Source organism: Mustelus asterias, chromosome 5 (genome assembly GCF_964213995.1).
Source record: "Mustelus asterias chromosome 5, sMusAst1.hap1.1, whole genome shotgun sequence".
NCBI lineage: Eukaryota > Metazoa > Chordata > Chondrichthyes > Carcharhiniformes > Triakidae > Mustelus > Mustelus asterias.
In genome coordinates, this window is record NC_135805.1 from 54578403 (window position 1) to 54596768 (window position 18366).

The 18366-nt window shown below is 46.1% G+C and overlaps 1 protein-coding gene across 1 annotated transcript in view; it reads right to left on the reverse strand.

The window, feature by feature from the left end:
- Window positions 1–18366, reverse strand: part of me1 (malic enzyme 1, NADP(+)-dependent, cytosolic) — a 558590-nt gene that overhangs the window by 66027 nt on the left and 474197 nt on the right. Inside the window, exons 10-11 of the mRNA XM_078212605.1 lie at window positions 17852–17957; window positions 11615–11757 (exon numbers count right to left, since the gene is read on the reverse strand). Coding sequence (XP_078068731.1) covers window positions 11615–11757; window positions 17852–17957 — 249 coding nt within the window. The remainder of the gene's footprint in view (window positions 1–11614; window positions 11758–17851; window positions 17958–18366) is intronic.

The following is an 18366-nucleotide window of genomic DNA, read 5'->3' on the forward strand; positions in this document are numbered from 1 at the left end:
TCCTAAAATGCCGCCGCAGGAGGACAGGTCCTGAGTACGTCAACCAAGACGGTAATGAGGTCCCAGAGGAAGACTTCCTAGGGAATGAAAACAGTCTCTCATGAGGAGTAGCATTGGTTGCCGTACACAGGAGTGAGCGGATGGAATGGAGCGCATCAGGGAGTACCTCTTGCCAACGGGAGACTGGAAGACCTTTAGACCTCAACGCCAGTAAGACAGCCTTCCAGACTGTAGCATTCTCTCGTTCAACCTGCCCGTTACCCCTAGGATTGTAGCTCGTGGTTCTACGAGAGGCAATCCCATTTAAGAGCACGTATTGCCTCAAGTCGTCGCTCATGAGCGACGAGCCCCTATCACTGTGGATATAACAGGGGTAACCGAACAGAGTGAAAAGATCCCGTAATGCTTTGATAACCGTGGCAGCGGTCATATCAGAACAGGGAATGACAAAAGGGAATCGTGAGTACTCGTCAACCACATTGAGGAAGTACATGTTCCGATCTGTCGAGGAAAGGGGGCCCTTGAAGTCCACACTCAGTCTTTCAAAAGGACGAGTGGCCTTAATGAGGTGTGCCCTGTCAGGTCGGTAGAAGTGCCGTTTGCATTCAGCACATACCTGGCAGCTTCGAGTTATGGACCTGACATCCTCCACCGAGTAGGGTAGATTCCGGGCCTTTATAAAATGGAAGAGCCGAGTGACCCCCGGGTGGCAGAGGTCATTGTGGAGAGCCCGTAATCGATTCTCCTGCACACTAGCGCATGTTCCACGCGACAGGGCATCCGAGGGCTCGTTGAGCTTCCCTGGACGGTACATGATATCATAATTGTAGGTGGAGAGTTCGATTCTCCACCTCAAGAATTGATCATTCTTGATCTTACCCCGTAACGTGTTGTTGAACATGAACGCCACGGACCGCTGGTCCGTGAGCAGAGTGAACCGTTTTCCCGCCAAGTAATGGCGCCAATGCCGAACGGCCTCCACAATGGCCTGGGCCTCTTTTTCCACCGCAGAATGCCGAATTTCAGGGCCTTGGAGGGTGCGAGAAAAAAAGGCGACGGGCCTGCTCGCCTGGTTAAGTGTGGCGGCCAGGGCGAAATCAGATGCATCATTCTCCACCTGGAAGGGGATGGACTCATCAATAGCGTGCATCGTGGCTTTCGCGATGTCGGCTTTTATTCCTGCAAAGGCTAAGCGAGCCTCTGTTGTTAGGGGAAAGGAGGTAGACTTGATGAGCGGACGGGCTTTGTCCGCGTAATTGGGAACCCACTGTGCATAGTATGAGAAGAAGCCTGAGCATCTTCTCAGTGCTTTGATGCTAGAAGGCAGGGGAGGTTCGAGGGGGGGACGCATACGGTCTGGATCAGGGCCGAGGACCCCGTTTTCCACCACGTATCCGAGGATAGCTAGGCGGCGCTTGCGAAACACACACTTCTCCCTGTTGTAGGTCAGATTCAGGCGAGATGCAGTGCGTAAGGATCTAAGAAGGTTGGCATCGTGGTCCTGCTGGTCGTGGCCGCAGATGGTGACGTTATCCAGGTACGGGAAGGTAGCCCGCAGCCCGTTCTGGTCCACCATTCGGTTCATAGCACGCTGGAAGACCGAGACCCCATTCGTGACACCAAAGGGAACCCTTAAAAAGTGGTACAGACGACCATCCGCCTCAAAGGCTGTGTATTTTCGGTTCTCTGGGCGAATGGGGAGCTGGTGGTAAGCAGACTTCAAGTCAATGGTGGAGAACACCCGGTACTGTGCAATCTGATTGACCATGTCAGATATGCGCGGGAGGGGATATGCATCCAGCTGCGTGTATCTGTTAATGGTCTGACTATAGTCTATGACCATCCGGGGTTTGTTCCCATTCTTAACCACCACGACTTGCGCTCTCCATGGACTAGCGCTAGGTTGGATGATCCCTTCCTTGAGGAGCCGCTGAACTTCAGATCGAATGAAGATCCGATCCTCAGCGCTGTAACGCCTGCTCTTTGTTGCGATGGGCTTGCAGCCTGGCACGAGATTCTGGAATAGGGAGGGTGGGGTAATCCTGAGCGTCGAGAGACTACATGTGGAGCGCTTTGGGCAATTTAAAGGCTGCAGTGCTCCCACTGAAAGCGGAGGGAGTGGCCCATCGTACTGCAGGGTTACACTCTTCAGGTGGACCATAAAATCTAGTCCTAGGAGTATCGGCGCGCAAAGGTGCGGTAACACAAGGAGCCTGAAGTTCTCGTAAACCGTGCCCTGCACCGTCAGGTTGACCACGCAGCTCCCTAGCACGATGACAGACCGGGACCTTGACGCCATCGAAATTGTCTGCTTGACAGTCCGAATCTGGAGACCGCACCGCTTCACGGTGTCAGGGTGAATGAAGCTCTCCGTGCTCCCGCTGTCAAACAAACAATAAATCTGGCGTCCGTTTACCTGTATGTCCATCATGGACTTGTCGAGTCTGTGAGGCTTGGCCTGGTCCAGGATGATTGACGCCACCGTTGGATCGTGGGTGCAACTGCAGGCAGCTGAGCTGGTTGATGACGGCCCCTGCTGGTCATTTGCGGTCGGTGCCGACCAAAATGGCTACACCCATAGGTCGCACGTGGTCGATGGCGCCAAAAATGGCGGCCCCTGCAGGTCGCACGTGTCTTGCGACTCCGTCGTTAGGAATGGCGACGCTCTGGAATTGCATGTGGTGTAAGACCTCGAAGACGCCAAAGACAAGGAGACCGGCTCCAGGGAATCACACGCCGCACTGCTATGTTTGGAGGGTGGTTTGGTCCTGCAGACTTTGGAATAATGCCCCTTCTTGCCACAGGCGGAGCACAATACCGCTTAAGCTGGACATCGCTGCCGAGGGTGTTTCACCCCCCCACAGAAGTAACACCATGGGCCTCCTGGAGCTGCTTCCGTCGTGAGGTCCGAGGCTGGAAACGCAATCGCGCAGTTTTTCGAAACCGCTGAATAAAGTGGAGTCTGCGGCTGCACCTGCCACAATGTCCCCACGCGGTCGTCGGGGTACATCTCCAGACTTTTGGAGGCCGTTTCTAGAGTGTCAGCTAATTCTACGGTTTTAGTGAGGTCGAGGTTACCTTGCTCTAGCAGCCGAAGGCGAATGTATGACGAGCCGATTCCCGCCACGAACGCATCTCGAACTAGGTCGTTCATATACTGGGCTGCCGACACTGGCTTGCAGTTGCAGGCTCTGGCTAGCTGCTGAAGTTCACACAGGTACTGTTCCGTCGTTTCGCCGGGCTGCCGTCGTCGAGTGGCTAGAAGGTGTCGAGCATGGATCTCATTCGGTGGTTTGTTGTATCGTTTTTTGAGAAGCTCGATGGCCCCTTTGTAGTCTTGGGCCTCACGGATCGCTAAGTATACAGTGTCGCTTACCCTCGCGTGGAGGACCTGCAGTCTGTCGGCGTCGTTTTGAACCGCTGTGGAGGCGTCGAGGTAATCTTGGAAACACTTCAACCAATGGTCGAAAGTGTTCAACGCTCCCGCCGCACGTGGATCCAACGTAAGTCGCTCGGGTTTCAGCATTTGCTCCATGGTTTTCTTTTGTTTTTTTTTGTCAAAAAAAAAATGTTGTTGGTAATAAAATTGATGCGCGATAAATCACACGGGAGGCTGGATGTACCCGGGAAATAAAGGCTTTTATTACCAACAATAACGGAGCTACTATATACAATCCCAGACTAAAGGGTCACCAGGCAGAGCAGTGACCTTTATACCTCTCCCGGAAGGCGGAGCCAACTGGGGTGTACCAGAGGACTATATTAACAGGTAGAACAGCCCAACCCTAACCCCAACAGTAACATATCTACAGACTCATAGTGCTGGCCAAACCATGGCTCAGCACTCCTGGTGGTAACCAATAATGGTTCACCACAATCCTCACACCCAACCCTCTTCCTCACACCCCACTTCCCCCTCATTGAATTCTCTCTTTTGATCGACCATCAAGAAGGCAAAGGGCAGCAGGCACATGAAAACATCTCCTGCAGGTATCCCTCCAAGCCACACTGCAACCTGATTTAGAAAGGAATAAAGGGGAATTTCACAGTAACGTCATTGCAGTGTTAATGTTAGCCTTACTTGTGACTAATAAATAAACTTTAACTTTAAAGATAGTGAATGGATTCATTAAAACATGTCAGCAGATGCCAGATTGCGATGATACAAATAAAACATAATTCATAAGTTATAGACAATTATTGAAATAAAAAAAGTATAAATAAATAAAAGGATTGCACAATTATGAACATATCGGTATACAAACAATTACAATGTGTTACAATTACAAAGTCACCCAAGGCCAGAATTGAACCCAGGTCCCTGATGCTATGAAGCAGCTAACCACCAGAACACAGTGATGTTAACAATACACTGTTCATCAATTTCTCTCACACAGTCAGAAGCTCAGATATGTTTTTAAAATTCATTTGCAGGATATGGGCATCATTGGCTAGGTCAGCATTTATTGCCCATCCCGATTTGCCCTTCAGAACGTGGTGGTGAGCTGCCTTCTCGAACCACCGCTGTCCTTCACGTGTAGGTATGTGGCTCATTTTCCAGATAAGAACAGAGACAGAATTTGTACATGGTGAAATACCAGATAAGAATGATCTGCAGCCAGGACAAGGGCCAAGGAGGAAATAAGTGCCAGCTCATCAGAGGGAGAGGCCACACAGAAATTCTACTGTCGAGGACTAAAATAGAGCAGCCTATAGAAGAGGCCTGATATGCAAGCTTTGTGCATTGGGAAGTCTGCCAAAAAACCTGTGTCCAACGATAAGGAGAATGAAGGAGTCTAACATCAGGACTTTATGCAGAGCTTGGATTCCATCTTTTCCAGGATGGAAGTGGTGGGAAGTGCCATCCAGTCCAGATTTCTGCCAGATTGGTTCAGTCTGCAACTGGATATTCTAGACATAGAACTACTTCAGATCATTCACGAAGGGCACTTGCGGTCTCCTCTACTAAAAGTCAGCAGTCTTCCTGCAGCCATGGGGTAACACTGGGTGGCAGCACTAGGGTAGGCAAAGGCAGAAGGAAGACAAGCTCCAAGAAAATGCACAAGGCTATTAGTTGAATTCTGTATGAAATATAGCCTGATTTTCTTTATAAAAGAGTGTTTTTTGGTGACTTTTATTTATGCATTGCGGCCAAATAGATGCTGTGATGGGCACTGATGTGGGCAGGTAAGGTGTGAAACTGTTGGTGAAGAGGGGATTGTGGTTACTGGCACCGTAATTGGAAGAATACTTCACAACTTCCTCTTTCTTCTATTCATGTTCCTACTCAGCTGATAGTCATAAAGCTAATTACAAGAATTGTCCCCTCATGATGGCAAGGTCATGCAGATCGAGAGAAATGATGACACCTGCTCCAAGTACTGCAGGGCATCTCCAGAACGATCCAGGTAGCAGGAGCGTTGCCCCAGCACATCAACTGCCTGCCCTATTACATTTCGTGTGACAGCATGGCTTCCATTGTACATATGTTGTGCACACGTGTTGCGCACCAGAACCAGCAACCAAGTCTTCAGTGGAAAGCCTTTTTCACCCAGTAACCACTCTTCTGTTTGTCGTGGTGGCTAAAATGCAGCTGGCACTGTGAATTGCCAAAGAATGACAGCATTGTGACTGTTGTCAGGACACCTGTCATCAAGATGCAGGAGTCCCTGCCAATGGTCACATACCAGCTGCACCATGAAGAAGTGAAATCCTTTTAAGCTCCAGTGGATGGCACAATGGGTGTTGCAGAGCAAGGCGAATGCAGTCAGTGACACCTTATACCCGGGGGAATCTGCAAGCCTCGCAAAGACACTTATTTGTTCCACATGCATATCTCTCCCCACATTCAGCTGGCTCTCATTGAGAGTCACTGTAACCTCCCTTAGGCAACAGTGATGGCAAACTGCAAGATATTGCCCTGGTTTCCTCCGGGTGCTCCGGTTTCCTCCCACAGTCTAAAGATGTGCGGGTTAGGTTGATTGGCCAGGTTAAAAATTGCTCCTTCGAGTCCTGGGATGTGTATGTTAGAGAGATTAGCGGGTAAATATGTGGGGGTAGGGCCTGGGTGGGATTGTGGTTGGTGCAGACTCGATGGGCCGAAAGGCCTCCTTCTGCACTGTAGGGTTTCTATGATCTCCACCATTAGCTTGAAGAAGCCAAATGCATACAAGTTTATGCAGAAGCAGGATTAGGCCATTCAACCCGCCAAGCCAGCTGTCATTCAATTGCATCATCATGGTTACCTTCACAGCCAGTGGAAATGCTTTCCTTGCCCTGCATTGAAGCTATGGCTGAAGCAGGTGGCAAATTTCAATAAAGACATCAAAGAGGAGGCATCTCAAACATTGTTCCACACTGAGTTTGGAGAATTGCCGCCATGTGCATATAGGGCCTCCTGCTGAGAATCCTTTGTCCCATCATACACATCCTCCTTTCAATAATATATCCTTTCAATACTATATTCTACTCTTTATTTTTCAAGGCATACAGCATTCTAAGGGGGAAGTGTACCCATCTGGAGAGCAATTGATTTGTGCAGAAACCTTGAAACGAATAAAATGTCTATGAGCACCTGCCAAACCACTCCTTGTATATTTTTGCAACTTGAAACGGCTACAGAAAGCACCAAGCACTTATAGAATAGTACCAAAAGCCTGAAGAAGGCAAACAGCAACAAACACAAAAGCAGTTGATGATCCCTTTAAATAGGCCTGGTAGGAGGAATCCTTTCTGCTGCTTCCCCACATTCAGCTGTGCATAATTAAGAGGTGGCATTAATTGGAGCACTGAGCTTCAAAATGGCACTACTGGCATTAACTGACATCACAATCCACTTGCTCTATATACATCCAGCACTGTTCACTGTGCCGGTGCTAACACCCTCACTAATTTGGCACCCAAATGTAAGTGGCCAAAAAGAGTAATAATGCATCTAATTTCTTGCCCAAAATCTGTTACAGTCTAGTATAGAAAACCAAAACTGTAGTTCTTGAACTCAAAGACATTTAAAATATAACATGGAATCATTGGAATTTGCAGTTCAAAAATAAGCCACAAAATTGCTCAAAGAATTATCCACTTAGTCTAATGCTTTGCCCCTCATAGCAATTTAAATTTTTAAAATAATATTTGATGTTCCTGCACCATTACTTTTAACATTATAACCAGTAGAAAATATACTTTTCAAGTATGTTGTGAAAATGCTCCACTGAAGAATATTATAGTATTTATACCAATTTTATAACAGGTGGCAGAATGGTTAAAACCTCTCCTGTCTATTAAGTAGTGACAAAGACAGTAGTGGAATCCAAAGATTCTGGTTGCAAAGGAGGTTACATTTAAAAGGGCTTTTACTTGCTTAGAAACTGATTTCTTGTCAAGCAATCCCTCCCCTCCCCCCTTCTACAGTCACCCCACACTCCTAAGAATAAACTCTCTCAGCTTAACAATCACTAACACTGCTCTATTAAATTCAATTGCAGGTCTAAAGATACTCCAATCTCTGAAGGAAGAGCCCAAACTGGCAATGAGACAGTGGACCCCGATACACGGACTCATCCGTGACTGCGACCCCAGGGACATCATCTATTTGCCAGCCTTCGACCCGTCCATGCTGGAGCGTCTGGATATCCACCAACCGGCGAAGCCAAAACGCAGCCCGACAACGACCTGGAACGCCCGACTGCGCAGACCCATCTACCGACGCAGGAACTGCAAGCAAGGCAACAAATCTTCCATCCACACACCAACCAGAGCGAAGAACCTCATTGGACACAACCATACCCTTAACACCATAAACCACTCTCACCGTCTCCCAGGCTTGAAAAGAAGCAGTCACTCCAGGAAGTGTGGAAAACATGCAGGCCTGCAGCTGAGAGTGAAACAATGTGGTCCCAAGGCCCCAGCTTACTGCTTGCAAATGTCCAGTCTCTGGAAAACAAGCTAGACAAACTTAGAGCCAGAGTCACTTTCCAAAGAGAACAGAGGGACTGCTGTGTACTCTGTTTCACGGAGATGTGGCTCACTTCTGATTCACTGGACATTGCCCTACAACCAGAGGGCTTCTCAATCCATCGAATGGACCGTACAGCGGCCTCAGGCAAGGCTAGGGGAGGTGGGGTCTGCTTCCTAATCAACACCTCGTGGTGCATAGACGTAGCAATTCTGGCAACTTCCTGCTCAGTAAGAAGTCTCACAACACCAGGTTAAAGTCCAACAGGTTTATTTGGTAGCAAATACCATATGCTACCAAATAAACCTGTTGGACTTTAACCTGGTGTTGTGAGACTTCTTACTGTGTTCACCCCAGTCCAACGCCGGCATCTCCACATCATAACTTCCTGCTCCCCAGACCTAGAATACCTGATACTAAAATGCCGCCCCTACTACCTTCTGCGGGAGTTCACCTCCGTTATCCTAATGGCAGTTTACATCCCACCCCATGCAGACATGAAGATCATGCTGGACGAAATATATACCACTACAAATAGCCTTGAGACAAAGCATCCCAAGGCCTTGTTCATCGTGGCCGGGGACTTCAATCAGGCCAAGTTCAAGAGCGTACTACCAAGTTACCACCATGTCTCCTGCTCCACCAGAAGCCCAAACATCCTAGACCACTGCTCCACAAATATCAAACATGCCTACCACTCTATCGCCCGCCCAGACTTTGGCAAATCAGACCACAAGGCTGTGCTCCTGCTCCCAGCTTACAAGCAAAAACTGAAGCGGGAAACTCCATCAAAGAGAGTCATGCAATGTTGGTCTGAGGAATCGGATTATTTCCTACGGGGCTGCTTGGAGTCAGTGAACTGGTCAGTAAAAAACTCTGCGACCAGCCTGAACGAGTAAGCCACTACAATAACTGACTTCGTTAGTAAGTGTGCAAAAGACTGTGTCAAAGAAGCAAATTTGTGTGTTCCCCAACTGGAAACCATGGGTGAACAGGGATATCCACTGCTTGCTGAAGTCCAGGTCTGAGGCGTTCAAGTCAGGCAACACTGACCTATACAAGAAAGCCAGTTACGATCCAAGGAGATCCATCAAAGATGCCAAAAGACAGTACCGGACCAAGCTAGAGTCCCAGGCTAGCCACACCAACCCCTGCCGACTATGCCAAGATCTGCAAGACATAACAGGCTACAAGATGAAGGCATGTAAAATTGCCGACTCCAACGCACCTCTCCCTGATGAGCTCAGTGCATTCTACGCCCGTTTTGAGCAAGAGGTCAGCGAGAGCATGCCCTCCACCCTGGAAGCCCTGGATGAACCTGTATCTGGGGTCACCATTGCAGATATCAGAGCAGCTTTCTTGAAGGTCAACCCATGGAAAGCAACTGGCCCGATGGGGTACCCAGAGGTGCACTCAGATCATGCACGGATCAGCTGGCGGAGGTATTCACAGACATCTTCAACCTCTCTTTACAACAATCTGAGGTCCCTATCAACTTCAAGACGACGACCATCATCCTGGTACCTAAGAAAAACCAAGCAGCGTGCCTTAATGTCTATCGGCCGGTGGCTCTGACATCCATCATAATGAAGTGCTTCGAAAGGTTAGTTATGGCACGAATCAATTCCAGCCTCCCGGACTACTTGGATCCACTACAGTTTGCCTACTGCAGCAACAGGTCCACAGCAGACGCCATTTCCCTGGCCCTGCACACAACCCTGGAACACCTAGATAACAAGGACACCTATATCAGATAGCTATTTATTGACTACAGCTCAGCCTTCAACACTATTATTCCCACGAAACTCATCTCCAAACTCTGTGGTTGGGCCTCGGCACCTCCCTCTGCGACTGGATCCTGAACTTCCTAACCCACAGACCACAATCAGCAAGGATAGGCAACAACACCACCTCCACGATAATCCTCAACACCGGTGCCCCACAAGGCTGTGTACTCATCCCCCTACTATACTCCTTGTACACTTATGACTGTGTGGCCAAATTTCCCTCCAATTCGATTTTCAAGTTTGCTGATGACACCACCGTAGTGAGTCGGATCTTAAACAATGACGAGAGTGTACAGGAATGAGATAGAGAATCTGGTGAACTGGTGTGGCAACAATAACCTCTCCCTCAATGTCAACAAAATGAAGGAGATTGTCATCGACTTCAGGAAGCATAAAGGAGAACATGCCCCTGTCTACATCAATGGGGACAAAGTAGAAAGGGTCGAGAGCTTCATGTTTTTAGGTGTCCAGATCACCAACAACCTGTCCTGGTCCCCCCATGCCGACACTATAGCTAAGAAAGCCCACCAATGCCTCTACTTTCTCAGAAGACTAAGGAAATTTGACATGTCAGCTATTTTAACAGATGGACCATACATAGCATTCATTCTGGTTGTATCACAGCTTGGTATAGCTCCTGCTCTGCCCAAGTCCACAAGAAACTACAAAAGGTCGTGAATGTAGCCCAATCCATCACGCAAACCAGCCTCCCATCCATTGACTCCGTCTATACTTCCCGTTGCCTGGCAAAGCAGCCAGCATAATTAAGAATCCCACGCATCCCGGACATTCTCTCTTCCACCTTCTTCCTTCAGGAAAAAGATACAAAAGTCTGAGGTCACGTACCAACCGATTCAAGAACAGTTTCTTACCTGCTGCTGTCAGACTTTTGAATGGACTTACCTTGCATTAAGTTGATCTTTCTCTATACCCTAGCTATGACTGTAACACTACATTCTGCACTCTCTCGTTTTCTTCTCTATGAACGGTATGTTTTGTCTGTATAGCGCGCAAGAAACAATACTTTTCACTGTATGTTAATACATGTGACAATAATAAATCAAATAAAACCTGAACTCCAACTTTTTTGGCTCTCTTCAACAGAACAAAACTTGCTGTTTGCATTGCTGAATAAATATTAACCATATCACTTAAATCTACCTCCAGCATGTACTTCAATCAATGGGTGGAATCTTTCCATACGGCCCACCATGGAAATTGTGACAGGTGGGACTGAAAATCTGGCAGACTGTGTAAAGGTCCATTGACCTCGAGTGGGAATTTCTGGTCTTGGGGCGCATGCAGCCAGAAAATCCTGCCCAACGTGTTGCAATTTTCAGAGTTTCCACGAAAATATCACATTTGCTGAACAGGAACTGTGATCATTTAGTCTGCAGGATCAAAATTCCATAAATGTCAGACAGCAGCAATACTTTTCTTCAAAATTGGGATTTTATTTTCTGCTTCTGAAGTTTTTCGCAAGACAGCACATCGAGTGCTAATATCTAGCATTTCTAAACACTAAATCAAACAGCAAAGTAAAGCTATTACTAAACAAAAAAAAATACAATGGATTAATTATATCCTTCTGGGCCAAATAAAATCATGATGCCAAGCAATTGTCAGATGCAATCACTTTTCAAATATTCACCATGGAATTGCTGTGCTCCTTATGAGTTGCATTTCGTATGATAAACCAGTCATGATAGCCAATATGTTGTAGCATTCTAATAATGTAATTTTGAAGTCAGTGATAAGTTCAGAGGTCAGCAAAGCAATAATGAATACTGCTGGTACTGTCATTGGAATTTTAGATGGTGAAACTTTAATTACATCAGAAAATAAGGTTACTTTAATAAACTGGATACAATACCTCTGTCAGCCGATAACATTGCTCAGCAGTGCACTCTGCCTTGCTGGTTGGATTGCTTAAAGCAAATATAATTGGCTGCTCATTGAAGCTTGCCATTTCTTTGAGGATCTGCGCTGTAAATGCACCACCAATTGCGGAAACTCCTGGAAGAAACAGTCAAATGCAATCAATGAGCAAAATGTACTTCAAAGCAAGAAGTCTCACAACACCAGGTTAAAGTCCAACAGGTTTATTTGGTATCACGAGCTTTCGGAGCGCTGCTCCTTCATCAGGTGAATGGTCACTCACCTGATGAAGGAGCAGTACTCCAAAAGAACACTAAAAGAAAATGCAAGGAATACAATATTATAATAAAAGTTAAGTGTGGAAGACAAGAACATTTTTTGACTTACGCTGGACAGAATTCATACGAACCATCAATAACTATAAACAAGATGATCACTACTTACCTGCTTTGAGTTTCTGGGAATACTAACTGGGGTCAGACGCTAAAGTGAGCAGTTAGCATTGAAGTTTGTCGGGTAATCCTTATCTGAGGAAGGATGTCCTTAGTATAGAGGGAATACAGCGAAGGTTTACCAGGCTGATTCCTGGGATGGCAGGTCTGTCATGTGAGGACAGACTGTCGATTAGGATTATATTCATTGGAGTTTAGAAAAGTGAGAGAGGATCTCATAGAAACACACAAAATTCTAACAGGGCAGATCCAGAAATAATGTTCCCAATGGTGGGGGAAGTCCAGAACTGGAGATCATAGTTTGAGGATAAGGAGTAAACCTTTTAGAACTGAGGTGAGGAGAAACTTCTTCACCCAGAGAGTGGTGAATGTGTGGAATTCACTACCACAGAACGTAGATGAGATCAAAATATTGTCTGATTTCAATAAGAAATTAGATATAGCTCTTGGGGCTAAAGGGATCAAGAGATATGAGAGGAAGGGGGGAATCAGGATATTAAATTCAATGATCAGCCATGATCAAGATGAATGGTAAAGCAGGCTTGAAAGGCCGAATGGCCTACTCCTGCTTCTAGTTTATATGTAATCGTGTCTGAAAAGTAGTCACTTTGTCCCTTTATTTGACTTTTCTATTCAGTAGCAATGGTAGTTCATTGCATACAAGGCAAGAGAAAACTTAATTAATTAAGCTGCCTTCAGTCCTGAATATAACTGGGGAACCAGAAGAGTAATCATATGACTTGAGGCATTGTTGAACAATTATGCAACATGTCGAACATGACTCTTAACAACATTGAATCATAAAGTACTGCTAATTGTCAGAAAGACAGTGCCACTTGCCAAACAGTACCTATGGACTTTGCGGTCTTAGAAAGGAGCTTTTCAAAAAAAACTGCCCTTTGATAGGTTAAGTTACAAAAATGAGATTCCCATATAGTGAGGAATTAAATTCCCATTGCTTCATCACCTACCTCTAATTAGGTTAGTGGTGGAAAGGCTTGTGGATGGCTTTTCTGTCCGGAGGTGAATTGTGGTATTCAACAAGTGACAGGCTGGGAACTCACTATCAGGCTGCCCAGGACACCTGGTTGACTCTGCCTGTGAATCTCCGACAGGGAAAGGCACTCTCATTCACAGACACTCAATCCCATTCAAGGGACAAAGCATTGGGAAGGGGTGGAAGGACTCACCTGAAACCCTGCCCTTGTTGTTGACCTTCCCCGCCAGCACCTTTCACTGTCTACCATCCCTCTTCCTGGGAAACCCATGCTTAACTGTGTCCAGAGGATCTATCAGCGATCCTCTGGACAGGCCCCAGTGTAATATATGCAGCAGGCCCCACTCCAGTAGGTGGGATTTCCACCCTACAGTGGTTTTAATTCAGAGGATAAGATCCAGGTAAGTATCCAATTACCTCAGAATAGCATCGAGCCACTGGTGGAAATGTAGTGTGGGTCTCCCAACAGTTTGGCAACCTGCAAGCAGAGCCCATGTTTCTGTCTCTAAATTCTGCCCACATGATGTATCATTTTACATTTCTAAAAATTTGTGCTTTACATCTAAGTACTACTGGCAAAGCAGCATTACCCATTCATCCAAAGTCAGTATTGGCTCTTAAGTAATTGGCTTGCCACATTGTATTTTCTAAGATGGGATTTAGAGTCTTTGGAAACAGGCCAATTAGCTTAAATGGTTCATGCTTGTGTTTATTGTCCAGATAAACTTCCTTTCATCTCACTTCCAACCTTATTAGCATATCCTTCGATTCCTTTCTCCCTCGTGAGTTTATTAGCTTAAGAGTCAACTATTTATTATGGGACTGGAGTTACAAATGTGCCAGATTGGGTAGGAATAGCAGATTCCCTTCGCTAGTTTACCTTACTGAACTAACTGTATTTTATAGCAGTTTTGCAACATTTCTGAATATTTGGAGTCAGATCACAAATTATCCGATTGTCTAAGTTCAGTTTCACATCTTGCCACGGTGGAATTTGAACTTTCAACTGCTGAGTTGCTAGCCCCAGGACAATAATCATTGCAATGTTATTAAGAAAGTTACAATCACAGCTGTGGAGAAATCCCGAGGTGACTCCGGAACATAACTGGATACTTGGAAGCAGCCTATTGCTCAATGGAAACTGTAGACATGTACACTATGAAAGATAACATCAGTATTGAAACACTACCCATGTACAGTTAACAATCAAGTAATCTTTACTGCAATCAATAGTTAAACTTACAACAGCATTCACTATGGCTAGAATTCTCCAGCCGTTCACACTGGTGGGATCGTATGGTCACGCTGATGGCACACCCCCGCTGTGGGTTTCCTGGCAAGAAACACAGTGGGGAGGCCAGAGAATCCCACCCTATATCTTTGCAATTATACAACAACTTATGTTTATATAATGCTTTTATATAATAAAGCGTCAAAAATGTTTCACACGAGATTGGCAAAATCAAGACACCCAGCCACAAGGAAATATTAGGTCAGATGTCCAAAAGCTTGGTTAAAGAGGTAGGACTTAAGGAGTGTGTAAAGGACACAAGCGAGAGAGAGAGGCGGAGAGGTGGATGTAAGGTATTCCAGAGCTTGGAGATCAGACAACTAAAAGTGCGGTCCCAATGGTGGAGTAATTAAATTGATGCACATGAGGCCAGAATTAGAGGACAGCAGGTATCATGGAGAATTGTGGGGTGGAGGAGATTACAGAGTTAAGGAATGGCAAGGCCATGGAAGATTTGATAATCAGGATCAGAAAATTTTAGAATTAAGACATTACTTTAATAGGGAGCTAATGCAAGTCAGCAGCCACAGAGGTGATAGATGACTGGGACTTGGTACAAATAACAACATGGGTTGCAGAATTTTGGATGACCTCAGGTTTACGACATGTAGAAAGTGGACAGCCAGGAATGGTTGGAATAGTCAAACCTGGAGGTAATGAAGGCATGAACGAGGGTTTCTGTAACAGATGGACTGAGTGAGGGTGAATTTGAGTGAGATAATGGAGGTGCAAATAGGCATTCTTTGTGATGGCACAAATATAAGAGATGCTTATCCCCAGGACAAAATGTGACACCATGTCTGTGAAAAGACTGATGTCATCTCCAACTGTTGCCAGGGAGAGGCACATAGTCAGTAGCTAGGAAATGGAATTTGGAGCAGGATTGAAAACAATAACATCAGTCTTTCCAATATTTATTAGAGGAAATTTCTGCCCATCCATTATTGGATGTCAGATAAACACACTGAATCTAGCAACAATGGATGAGTCAATAAAGATGATGGTGAGGTAGGATTGGGTGTTATCAATATACATGTGAAAACTAATGCCATATCTTGTAATTATGTCACCAAGGGGTAGCATATACCTGAGAAACGTTCTGGGGGAGGTGGGGGTAAAAATAGATTCATGAGGATACTGGAGGTAAAGGTTCAGAAGTGGTGAGAGAAGCCATTGCAAATGATTCTCTGGCTGCAACAGTATAGATATAGGAATGAAACCTGGCAAGAGGAGTCCTACAGTCTCACTCAGCTGGACAACAGTCTAAAGGATAGTGTGATCCAACCTAATCAAAAGCTGCAGACAAGTAAAGGAGGAGGAAGAGGAGGAGGAGAAGTTTATCACCATCATAGTCACAAAGGACAATTTGTGACATTGGTCAGAGCTATTTTGATACTGCGTCAGGGGGAACATAGAACATAGAAAGCCACAGCACAAACAGGCCCTTCGGCCCACAAGTTGCGCCGATCACATCCCCACCTCTAGGCCTATCTATAGCCCTCCATCCCATTAAATCCCATGTACTCATCCAGAAGTCTCTTAAAAGACCCCAACGAGTTTGCCTCCACCACCACCGACGTCAGCCGATTCCACTCACCCACCACCCTCTGAGTGAAAAACTTACCCCTGACATCTCCTCTGTACCTACCCCCCAGCACCTTAAACCTGTGTCCTCTCATAGCAACCATTTCAGCCCTTGGAAATAGCCTCTGAGAGTCTACCCTATCCAGACCTCTCAACATCTTGTAAACCTCTATCAGGTCACCTCTCATCCTTCGTCTCTCCAGGGAGAAGAGACCAAGCTCCCTCAACCTATCCTCATAAGGCATGCCCCCCAATCCAGGCAACATCCTTGTAAATCTCCTCTGCACCCTTTCAATGGCTTCAACATCTTTCCTGTAATGAGGTGACCAGAACTGCGCGCAGTACTCCAAGTGGGGTCTAACCAGGGTCCTATAAAGCTGCAGCATTATCTCCCGACTCCTAAACTCAATCCCTCGATTAATGAAGGCCAGTACGCCTTCTTGACCGCATCCTCCACCTGCGAGGCCGATTTAAGAGTCCTATGGACCCGGACCCCAAGGTCCTTCTGATCCTCTACACTGCTAAGAATGGTACCCTTCATATTATACTGCTGCTTCATCCCATTGGATCTGCCAAAATGGATCACCACACACTTATCCGGGTTGAAGTCCATCTGCCACTTCTCCGCCCAGTCTTGCATTCTATCTATGTCTCGCTGCAACTTCTGACATCCCTCCAAACTATCCACAACACCACCTACCTTGGTGTCGTCAGCAAACTTACCAACCCATCCCTCCACTTCCTCATCCAGGTCATTTATGAAAATGACAAACAGCAAGGGTCCCAGAACAGATCCCTGGGGCACTCCACTGGTCACTGACCTCCATGCAGAGAAAGACCCCTCCACAGCCACTCTCTGCCTTCTGCAGGCAAGCCAGTTCTGGATCCACAAGGCAACAGCCCCTTGGATCCCATGCCCTCTCACTTTCTCAAGAAGTCTTGCATGGGGAGAAACCTGATTGGAGGGATTCAAGCATGGATTTCTGGGAAAGAACAGATTTGGGAAGTTTTGGAAAGGAAATGGATGTTGGAGAAGGGACATTAGCTTGCAAGGACAGTGGAGTCAAGGGTTGGTGTTTTGAGGAGGGGGAAGGATGACATGGAAAGGGAAAACCATTTACAATATCAGCTAACATGGAAGCCAAGAGTTGAGTGGACAGCAGCATAGTGGAGAGTGGGGGAAAAGGGTGAAAGATGGGTTTAATAGACATGATGAGCTCAGATAGGGCATGAGGGAAATATGAGGGAAACTAGTTCAAGAAAGTAACGTTAGCAGTACAGCTCCTTATCTGCCTTGCTCTTTTGAGTCTCTGAAATAAATATTAACTCATTGCTAGACTTTAGACCTCTGTGATTTAATTTACTTTGGTCAATAATCAAAATTTAATTTGGGTGACACAGTGATTAACACTACTGCTCACAGTGCTAGGGACCCAGGTTCAATTCCGGCCTTCAGTGACTGGCTATATGGAGTTTGGAAGTTCCGCCCATGTCTGCGTGGGTTTCCTCCAAGTCCTCCGGTTTCTCTCACTGTCCAAAGGTGTGTTGGTTAGATGGATTAGGGCCTGGGTAAGATGCTCTTTGGAGAGTCGGTGCAGACTCGATGGGCTGAATGGCCTCTTTCTGCATTGTATGGGGTTCTATGAAATCAATATCTTTAAAGGTAGTTCTGTAGCAATCCAATATCTGCCAAGTCAGATTTGATGAGGAAGCAGGATCAAAAAAGAGTGAAGGTAGCAGTAATGTTGTGCCAGTTGGTGACCTGATGGTGCCAAAGTAAACGAAATGGGCTTATAGGATGTATATGCTGTAAGGAAGGAATTTGAGATAGTAGTCAAATGATTTGAGTAATGAGGGGACAAACAGTGTATAGGAGATAGCAGAGCAAGCAAAAAAAATGCCATGTACCTATAAGTGCAGTAGGCTTGAGACAGTGAACCGCATCACTCAGGTTCCTCAGCCATGGATGTGAGTGAGCAAACAGCAATTTCTCTTTGGTCAGGTTGTCACGTCCCTTAAAGACAAAAAATAGAAAAAGAAAACACACTAGATGTTATTGGCAAATCAATTTAAAGTCCTTATTTCTCATTTCTAAATTTAAAACAAAGTTGAGTGCGATACTGCAATGTCTCAGATGAGTCACCCATATCATTGAATCCTTACAGTGCAGGTGGCTGCAATTCGGCTCATCAAGTCTGCACTGACAACAATCCCACCCAGGCCTTATCCCCATAACCCCACATATTTACACTGCTTGTCCCACTGACATGAAGGGGTAACTTAGCATGGTTAATTAATCTAACTCGCACATCTTTGAAATGTGGGAGGAAACCGGAGCACCAGAGGAAACACACATAGACATGGGGAGAATGTGCAAACTCTACACAGACAGTGACCTGAGGCCAGAATTGAACCTGGGTCCT